The 10,897-nt window shown below is 36.8% G+C and overlaps 1 protein-coding gene across 1 annotated transcript; it reads right to left on the reverse strand.

Moving 5' to 3' along the window:
• Window positions 1-502: 502 nt before the first annotated feature.
• On the reverse strand, window positions 503-10,776 carry slc26a3.1 (solute carrier family 26 member 3). Its single transcript, XM_051687935.1, has 19 exons — window positions 10,636-10,776; window positions 10,197-10,336; window positions 7,347-7,457; window positions 6,532-6,692; window positions 6,233-6,397; window positions 5,961-6,113; window positions 5,784-5,866; window positions 5,533-5,680; window positions 4,485-4,598; window positions 4,118-4,195; window positions 3,891-3,986; window positions 3,613-3,719; window positions 3,137-3,206; window positions 2,951-3,043; window positions 2,747-2,842; window positions 2,430-2,657; window positions 2,286-2,340; window positions 1,517-1,650; window positions 503-1,348 (listed from the first exon to the last, which is right to left on the reverse strand). The coding sequence occupies exons 1-19, from the start codon at window positions 10,761-10,763 to the stop codon at window positions 1,319-1,321; spliced, it is 2,190 nt and encodes a 729-aa protein (XP_051543895.1). The 5' UTR covers window positions 10,764-10,776; the 3' UTR covers window positions 503-1,318.
• Window positions 10,777-10,897: the final 121 nt, after the last annotated feature.

Here is a 10,897-nt window from a genome sequence, read left to right on the forward strand (position 1 = left end):
TATGGGGTATTGTCAAGAGGAAAATGAGAAACAAGAGACCAAAAAATGCAGATGAGCTGAAGGCCACTGTCAAAGAAACCTGGGCTTCCATACCACCTCAGCAGTGCCACAAACTGATCACCTCCACGCCACGCCGAATTGAGGCAGTAATTAAAGCAAAAGGAGCCCCTACCAAGTATTGAGTACATATACAGTAAATGAACATACTTTCCAGAAGGCCAACAATTCACTAAAAATGTTTTTTTTATTGGTCTTATGATGTATTCTAATTTTTTGAGATAGTGAATTGGTGGGTTTTTGTTAAATGTGAGCCAAAATCGTCACAATTAAAAGAACCAAAGACTTAAACTACTTCAGTCTGTGTGCACTGAATTTATTTAATACACGAGTTTCACAATTTGAGTTGAATTACTGAAATAAATGAACTTTTCCACGACATTCTAATTTATTGAGATGCACCTGTACAGTCTAAAAGGAGTTATATTTTGGTCTGTTCTCAACCAAAATTGCTTGGATTGCCTTTGAAGACATGGATTACTTTCATGCTGCCTTTATGTGCTTTTTGGAGCTTCAAAATTTTGCTCACCATTTACTTGCATTGTATGGACCTACACAGCAGAAATATTCTCCTAAAACTATTTGTTTGTGTTCAGCAGAAGAAAGAAAGTCGTACACATCTGGGAAGGCATGAGGGTGAGTAAATGATGAAAGTATTTTCATTTTTGGGTGAACTATCCCTTTAACTAATACATAATTCCTGTAGGTTTGTCTACTCTCCACAGGAGGAAATTTATGAAATATTACATTTCTCACGTAAAAAAAACTAAAACATGCAATGTAGCCGTAACAGACAAGATATATAAAACAACATAATGGCCTCAGCAGGCTTTGCAGCACATATTATATTCATCTTCTTTGGGATTGTGAAGACTACACAGGAATCGGAACCTCGCGACGCGATACAACTAGAACGCTCTCTGTCACAGATTCTAGTTTATTTGCGTTGCGTCGCGCCGCTCACGTTAAAGTCTTTGATTGGTCGTTTGTATACTTTGCACTCTGAGAAGAAGGGAAAACATGCGGTAGGTACCGGATGACTGGAAAAAAACAGTAAGACCTGTTTGAGTAGGTAGAAACTGGTAACCATGGTCACACTGAATGTGTTCCATTCTAAGCTGCAGTAGTGTATTTAATTCAAAACAGCCTGTGCCCATTGGTCAGCTTTAGATATATCATGTACTGTGATCCCTCTTTGTTCATACAGCTGTCAACATTTCTTGCATTTCATTTGGGTTTTCAAATCATAATTTGCTCTTCTTCACACTCTTGGAATGCTTCTGTATATATACTGCAAGCAAGATAAACACAGATAATCAGTATGGATTACAAAGAACGAAGACAGTAGCTTGTTTATGGTTGTTGTAAACATATTTACTTTAGAAAGTCTGTGAAGTCATGAAGTACATTTAAACTTTTCATCCAATATGCATCAAGAAAAGTAAAACATCTAATGTACCTTTTCTGCATGTCGATAATCTGGATGCATCTGCAGAATGTGCAACATGGCATCATGCAGCGTGGGATAAAAGATGGACGTCTTAATCTCTTCATCAAAAAATGTACATCGATGAAGCTTCTCCATGATGTACACTGTAAAGAGTGCGGAGCTCATGTAAAGGAATATTCTGGCATCAAATTAAGCTCTTTAAAAAATAAAAAAAGCAAAAAGGGTTACAGTGTGCGGCCCTTACAATGGAAGTGAATGGAGCCAATCGCAAAATACTCAGTTTCGAAAAGTATAGTCACAAAATGTAATCAATATGCGTGTTAACATGATTTTAGTGTGATAAAACCTTTTATTAGCCTTTTCTGTGTAAAGTTACAGCCAATTTTTACAACTTTGTTGTCAATGACATAACACTGTAAACCCTAAAATGACCATAAAAATGATGATTTAAACAACTTTACAGCTCAAATAATCCTCAAGTTTTAACCGAAGAATTAATGTAAGTGCTTTTATAAAATTATCAGCTTCACATTTCTGCCTTTAAACCCTTCAAAAATTGGCCACATTGACTTCCATTGTAAGTGTCTCACTTGTAACCTCGATTTTTGCTTTTTTAAAAGGGGGGCAAGTCAAAATTAATTTTTGTGGTAATCAACATTATGCCACAAATGTTGTCGATTGAGCTTAACTTGTGATGAACCCGTAATATATTCTTTTAATGAAGAGCATTTGGGACAAAATGGCTGGTAATTAAGAAAATTAAAGGAGGTTGTTTTACCATCACAGGAAACAATGTAGACGTCCACCTCAATTCGTATAAACTCTTTCAGGGTCTGTATAAAAACATGACCAAGGATTAAAATAATTAGGCATATAAACCAGACCCAGTACAATATACTGTACCTCATATTCAGATATTTACCGTTTTAAGGCCATTGAGTGCAGATATATCAAGGAACGAGACCGCAGAGAAGTCCAGGACCAAACTGTGGATGTTCACAGGAGGGACACAGATGTTGGCAGGGAGCTCTGCGTTCCAGTTCACCTGGATTGAAAGGTCAGAGAAATCTGTGGGCTGATCCAGACCCTCCAAGTTGCTTTCATCTTCTGAATTTTCAGCAGATGGTTGATGTCTTATCTGAAGGCCTCTCTAGATTAGGAAAGGATGTATATATATATAATGACCAGAGGAATGCAAAATAATTTATTATAGAATAGTATTAAATGGACTGGACATACATCAGACACATCCAGTTCTCCATTACACAACATTTTTCTGATCTTTCGCAGGGCTTTGTTTCTTTTCTTCAAAACACTTAGAGGACTAAAACCCACCTAGAGAAAAACAAAGATTTACTCCATATATACAACACACTCCTTTGTCAACACAGAGCCTAATGGTAAGGAGACACTTTTGATGTGGATAAAAAAAGAAAAACTTACTGCTTTCACCAGGTTATCTCTGAAGAAGTCTATGTTACCAAAGAAGATAGGTGAAGGGATTTTGAATATTTTAACTCCATCAGGTTCGTAAATCTAACATTAAATAAAAACACTTAAAACAACATTCTTCGGTATGTGTAAAAGAAAGAGGAATCAAGAGGAAGGGAAAAAGAGATGAGTACTCACAGAGAGGTAGTCTTTGCGATCCCTGTAGATGTCAGTTCCTGTGATGTTTGCCAGGAGGGAGCATCGTGGGCTGCCACATACAAAGCAAAACAATAGTTTGGCCATGTTAGGGTTCATACTAGGGGTCGGTCAGTCCTTGCAGTCCTCCGCAAGAGTCACTGAAAAAAGCGAGACATCCTTCTAACACATGTTTATATAGAAAAACAATTCGCAGGGGCTGTTCACACCGAACGTGTTTTCATGCGCTAGATGCATGTCTTGACCATCTCGATGTTTTTTGAGCCTCTTGCGCCCGATCGGCAAATTTTGCATTGTGTCACGTTAAAAGAATTTTAGCTTTTAAAAACGTGTCTTAAGACATCTGCATTCTGTTCCATTCATTGAGATGCTTCTAGCTTTTTTTTAACACAAGAACACTAAGGTCTGAACGGACACTTAGACTTAGTTTTAAAGGTATCATAAATGAATCTACTCACAACTGAGCCCTGCAGACCACAGTGAACAATTCGACCACAATGCCCACAGCCAACCCCAGATCCAGACCCAGGATAATAGTAGCCACAAAGGTCACCACCCAGGTAACCTGAAAGCAAAAGGAAAGATATTGGCTTAAAATACTGACCTAGACATGCTTTTATTTAGATTAGCATCTGATTTGGTTGTTTGGAACATCTAGCTTTAAAAAAAAAAAGATGTTGAAGCAGGTACTGAAAGTCAGATGTTGAAGTCAGAGGTACTGGAAACAGGAACTCACAAAATCAGGCCGATCATTCTTCCATAAGAACGGCAGCTCTTTGACTTGCATCAGCATGCCTTTCAGATTAACAATCACCAGAGCACCCAGAACAGACTGAATAGAAAAGAAAAATGGTTATTAATTGTGCATTTTTTGTAGATCGACTCCTACATCACTACAATGAGATAAACAGCCTACATTACTTTATGCTGTTTGTATTGTGTATTAACAGCTAAAATTCTCACCCTGGGCAATGGCTCAAGCAGGAATCCTACTGCTACAATGACAATCAGTACCATCATGGCAGACAGAATACCAGCTATCTACAGATGTTATAAAACAAGTTATTTTTTATCAAGTCATTGAGTAGTTTCTTAAGAAGATATGAACTGAGTGATATAGTAATGTCTTTATGAATGATTAGAAAGTTTAAGAATGTAATGGTAATATTAACAACTACCGATCCCATTTAGTGTACAAAAATATTTTTTAAGCCTTTTTTTTTTGTTTTGTTCAGGCATTATGTGCAGAATTAGAACATTCCATGATCCCTATATTATGTTAAGTGGAGTTAACAGAGTTGAGAAAAGAAGGAATGACGTGATAGTTTACCTGCGTCTTCCCTCCTGTGCTCTCCTGTATGGAAGTCCTCGAAAGGGCTGTGCTGGCAGCAAATGAACGAAAAGATGCCCCAAAAATGTTGCTCACCCCAAACGCAATTAGCTCCTATTACATGCAGATAAGTCCATTAAAAGCTTGTCCATTTTCCAAAATAATACTTGAGGTGTTACCCCAGAATTTGAATTGCTTTGGACCAAAAAAGAAAAAGAGGGACCTGGTCTGGAAAATCACGCCCAAAATAAGTGATATTAAGCTATTACATTTTATTCCCCATGTGGGGGAATTATCATCTTAGAAAGTATAAAGTAGCCTATATAAAATAATATCTTTTCAATAAATGTATTATTAATATTAAATATATCCCCAAAAATATTAAGAATATTTCCAAATTACATCTGGCCATCTAAAATCAATTAATAACCAAAATCTTTCTTTCCTGCATGCATGCACACACTGCTTGGGCATGTTTGGACTAAACGTCTATTTTATGCGGGTCGAATTATTTTATTTTAAACATGTAATAATTATTAAATTATTTGTTTTAATTACAGATCTGCTGAAGCATCAAATCTGTATCAGTGCATCATAACTAACAATAATTCAGTGAAGACTTGGAAACAACTGAGAAATGTACTTTTTACCTCAGTATTTTCCTTGTATCTGGATTAACGGGCATGTACTGTATACTTAGTAATTATATATAATTATCTAAAATGTCTTCAGCATGTCACAGAAGGCTAAATCCACAACATGCATTAAGGCAATGAAATGTGTGATGCAGCGGTTTCCTTCAGAATCAAAGCACATGCTTATCATGTTTAACTGATAAAGAGAGAAGCTTAATTTTTTGGGCAACAGGAAATGGTGTAATTCTGAAAAATTATTGTAATAAACCATTTAGACTTTGGTTTCATGAAAAAAAAAAATAAATAAATAGTGGAACGAAATTAACCAACATGGAACGATTAAAATGGACTTTGGTTATGTTCTTCAAAAATGTTTGTTTGTTTTCGGTTTTTAGTCCCTGCTTTAGACTGACCTGGTTTCCGTCGATTGTGTAGTCATGTTTGACAGAGTAGACTTTAGCTACTGAGAAAGCCACAGCAAATCCTACTATGGCCAAAGGGAAAGCCTCCACTGCACTGTGCTCAATGACTTCCAGATTTGGAGCAACAGGAGATTCATATCTAAGATCAAATAAGAGATGTCAAGTCTTTTGACTTGCACAATATATCTGTTTCTACTCAAAAAGAAATTTTAAGGCGTCCGTCAATATTCTAGATTTCTTACCCATTCACCATCTCCCCAATAACTACCATGCCAAATCTCTCTTCGAAATTGAATCCAAAAGAGACTCCGCAAGCAATAACAGTCTGATGGGTAGATGTACATGAAGTGGTGAGGTTTGGTTAAGAAAATATATTTTGTCTTAATGTTGTCATGTGTTTACTCAATAATTCTACCCACCATGATGACCTCTATAGGTATCGGCACAGGTAGTTTCGACTTAAATCTACCATTGATCTCTTTCACAATAAGCACCACTGCCATGATCACAATAGATGTCACCAGATCTGCCATGTTTGTGTTAGTGATTCGAGAGAAAACTTCCACCAAGGTCTGAAATCAAAGACCAAATGTTTGATATATGTCGACCAACAAGTCATATAAAACTATTAAATACTAATTCCTATATTGCTGGTGCATTAAAAGGCATCCAGGATTTCATTTTTACTCACATATATAATGGCAAGTGGGCCATTTATACCAGGAAAGTCCAGTCCCAACACAAATCTGAGCTGGGAAACCAGGATTTGAACAGCAGCTGCAGTGGTGAATCCAGACACCAGAGTATCAGACAGATACATGACAATGAAGCCCACCTGTAGTAGCCCCATTATGAGCTGAATGAAGAGAAGAGATTACACATGCTAAACGGGTCAACAACACAAAATTTGTTCAAGTTAATAAAAAAAAAAAAATAATAATGAAAAACCTGTTATTTTAATTGGCCCTTATGAAAAGAACTGTGATGTACCTGAAACACCCCCATGAGAAAAGTTACAGTGGAAGCAACTAGAACTCTTTGCTCTTCAATGCTCAACCCCTCAAATCCAGTGATGTTTACTGCAGGTCCTTCATCAGGCACCAGCCGTGTGACAACAGCACCCACCATTAGACTGAGAATGGGAAAAGCCCCTAAAAAAATCCACCGTCCAATAAGAATTAACAGCCACTTTTACTTATGTCCTTCACTTAATTAGAATGTCTAATTAATTAGCCATCTGTTTGGCTGTGTACACATACACTCACCGAGCACTTTATTAGGAACACCTGTACACCTACTTATTAATGTGCCAGCAGTAGTTCAGTGCATAAAATCATGCAGATACAGGTCAGGAGCTTCAGTTCACATCAACCATCAGAATGGGGAAAAATGTGATCTCAGTGATTTCGACCGTGGCATGAGTATTTTGAGTATTTCTGTAACTGCTGATGTCCTGGGATTTTCATACACAACAGTCTCTAGAATTTACTCAGAATGGTGCCAGAAACAAAAAGCATTCAGTGAGGGGCAGTTCTGCGGACGGAAACACCTTGTTGATGAGAGAGGTCAAGGGAGAATGGCCAGACTGGTTCAAGCTGACAGAAAGGCTACGGTAACTCCGATAATCACTCTACAATTGTAGTGAGCAGAATAGCATCTCAGAATGCAAACCACGTCGAACCTTGAGGCAGATGGGCTACAACAGCAGAAGACCACGTTGGGCACTTTATTAGGACCATAATGTTCCTAATGAAGTGCTCAGTGAGTGTATACACTGTAAATGTATTGCATGAAATAGCACACACCTACTGAGATGTGTCGGGAGGTGCCCAAAAAGAAGTAGACTATCGCAGGAAAAAATGCAGTATACAGTCCATATCCAGGTGGTAAGGAGGCCAACAAAGCAAATGCAAGTCCTGATACACAATAATCACAAAAAAGAATTTGCGTTAATGTTTCAAAACCACAAAAGGTCTCTCTAATCACCTATTATTTATGGTCTTAGAAGTTTGCTTTTCATTTGGCTTATGTTTGAATAAAGGTTAAAAATGTGTGATATTTAGACAGCTGTCTGTATGCTTGCTGAGCTATGACGGCATGTGCAAAATTCATGCAGTTGCATCTTTATTTATTTTTTTACACCATGACTTTTAAGAATTTAACTCCGTACCTTAATCACAAATCCTTCTGACATAAATTATGTTTTGTTTTTGTTTTTTACTCTGAACTTTATACATCAGAATCACCTAAAGATGATTCTGTTATGGATCATTTTCTTAATAATTTAGACCTACCACATATTGACACAGATGCAGTAGATGAACTTGCTAAACCTCTGAGTTTAGATGAGATATCAAATGGTCTTCAGCAGATGCAAAGTGATAAGGCAATAGGTCCAGACGGCTATCCGACTGAATTCTACAAAAGGTTTGCTGAACAACTGGCAACCTTATTGTTAGATATGTATAACAATTCCTTAAAAAATGGTTCTCTCCCCCAAACTCTTACTCAGGCTTCTATTTAGCTTATACTTTAGCGGGACAAGAACCAGAGGAATGTGGCAGTTGGAGGCCAGTAAGCTTGTTAAATTCATATGTTAAATTGCTAACTAAGGTTCTGGCGTGCCATCTGGATCCTTGTCTACCTAAAATAGTCTCTGAAGACCAGACTGTTTTTTATTTGGGGATGGCAATTATCATCCAATATTCTGCACATTTTAAATATTATTATTTTTCCATCCACTATTCCAACCAGTGAGATGGTCATTTCTCTTGATGCAGAAAAGGCTTTCGATCAGGTGGAGTGGAATTATTTATTTACTATATTGGATGCTCCAGTTGCAAATGTGATGACAAATTTTCAAAGTTCACAGTACTTCCCCCTTACCAGCGGTACTTGTCAAGGGTGTCCCCTGTCACCTTTATTATTTGCTTTAGCAACTGAACCTCTCTACATTGCTTTGAAAACCTCACTTCTCTTCTCTGGTATTATTAGGGGAGGTATAGAACATTGTGTGTTGCTCTAGGCAGATGACCTGTTGCTCTATGTTTCTGATCTTGTTACTTTGTTTCCAAATATTTTACATATTCCTTTTTTCTTTTTCTCCCCAATTTGGAATGCCCATTTCCCAATGTGCTCTTGGTCCTCGTGGTGGCGTAGTGACTCGCCTCAATCCGGGTGGCAGAGGATGAATCACAGTTGCCTCTGCATCTGAGACCATCAATCTGCGGATTCTATCATGTGGCTTGTTGAGCAGAGACCTAGTGCGTGTGGAGGCTTCACACTATTCTACATGGCATCCATGCACAACTTACCATTCGCCCCACCGAGAGCGAGAACAACATTATAGCGACCACGAGGAGTTTAACCCAGCGTGACTCTATCCACCCTAGCCAATTGGTTGCTATGGAAGCCTGACTGGAGTCACTCAGCACAGCCTGGATTCGAACATGCGACTCCAGGTGTGGTAGTCAGCGTCTTTACTTGCTGAGCTACCCAGGCCCCCTTATTTTACATATTCTTAACACCTTTGGATCTTTTTCAGGATATAGGCTTAATATTAATAAAAGTGAGTGTTTTTCGGTAAATAATATCAAGTAGGGGTGTTGTCATTTCGTTTACCTCCCACACAGTTTGGATATTTGGGTGTTAATATTTCACATTCTCAAAATAATTTTACTAAATTGATTACTCGAGTTAAATCAGATTTACAGCGCTGGGATACGATACCACTTACATTAGTTAGTAGAATTCAGTCAATTAAAATGAATGTTTTACCTAGATTTCTGTTTCTTTTTCAGACTCTTCCAGTGTTTCTAACTAAATCTTTTTTTTTTTTAATTGTTGGATGGGGCTATTTCCACATATTTATGGCAGGGCAAAACTCCCAGAATAATTAAGGTGATTCTTCAGAGGAATAAAAAATGTACACTACCATTCAAAAGTTTGGGGTCACTTGCCTGAAAAGTTTCTCATGATCTTAAAAATCTTTTGATCTGAAGGCATGCTTAAATGTTTGAAATTAGTTTTGTAAACAAAAATATAATTGTGCCAACATATTAATATATTTAATTACAAAACAAAAATTTTATTGAAAAAAAAAAAGTTTTTGAAATGGATGACTTGGACCGAATAATTAAGAAAAGCAGCCACTAAGTGCCCAACATAGATGGGAACTCCTTCAGTACTGTTTAAAAAGCATCCCAGGGTGATACTTCAAGAAGTTGGTTGAGAAAATGTCAAGAGTACATTTCTGCAAAATCTAGGCAAAGTGTGACTACTTTGAAGATGCTAAAATATAACACAGTTTTGATTTATTTTCACAACATAATTCCCATATTTCCATTTCTATTATTCCATAGTTGTGATGACTTTACTATTATTCAAAAATTTAAAAAACAAAAAAGAATAAGTGACCCCAAACTTTAAACGGTAGTGTATATTTATTTGTATATGTATACATACATGTTAGAACTTTCTAACTTTCTGTATTCATTTTATATTCCAATAAAAATATGTAAAAAAAAATAAAAAACAATTAACAAAGAAATAATGATTTAAGAATTTAGCGACATCTTTCCATCGCAAGCAAACCTAATTATTCACATTTTCCAGAATTATTTTACCCTAATTGTATGTTACTAAATATGCGTTACCTTGTAGCACTGCCACTAATCCTGTACTTATGCCAGAAACTATGTCACCAAACAGCCATTCTTTGATCTTGTAGTTCTTCATCCATCCAATGATGGGCAGAAGGGAAAGGGCCACATTCTTTGCACGGTTTGAATCACAACTACAATGTAAGAAATATAAACAGAATTCACTACAGCTTCTTGATGCATTTTTTGAATTTCTTTCCATGGATAATTAGGCATTTTCTCAGTTTAATGCATCCAATGAATGTAATTTTAGTGCACTCTGATTTAAATGCATAAGACATAAACTTAATAAGATCTGAAATAATAAATGTACATTTCTTGACACTGTAGAAGGAAATCTAATAGAATGAAAGACTGACTTACATTGAGGAATGACTATAACAATGAAGATTCTTACTGAGTCGTGCATTTGATTTTAGTCAATAATTCTTACGTGAAATAGTTTTTCAGATGATCCTGTAGAGTTTTGCGACTCCTGTTGATCCTCTCATGCTGCTCTGCAAAGGAATCCTCTGAAAACAGAGGCCTTACAACCACATAGTGCCTGCCAAATGCCTGCATCCTTATTGGCCAGTTCTCATGCAGGTATGCATCGTGTCCAACCCAGAATAGAATGTTTTATATAGTCTTGAGTTGTTTCATGTAATTAGTCTTATCACATATAATATAGAGTGTCTTTTGTGAGATTTTAATCA

Source organism: Myxocyprinus asiaticus, chromosome 45 (assembly GCF_019703515.2).
Source record: "Myxocyprinus asiaticus isolate MX2 ecotype Aquarium Trade chromosome 45, UBuf_Myxa_2, whole genome shotgun sequence".
Classification (NCBI taxonomy): domain Eukaryota; kingdom Metazoa; phylum Chordata; class Actinopteri; order Cypriniformes; family Catostomidae; genus Myxocyprinus; species Myxocyprinus asiaticus.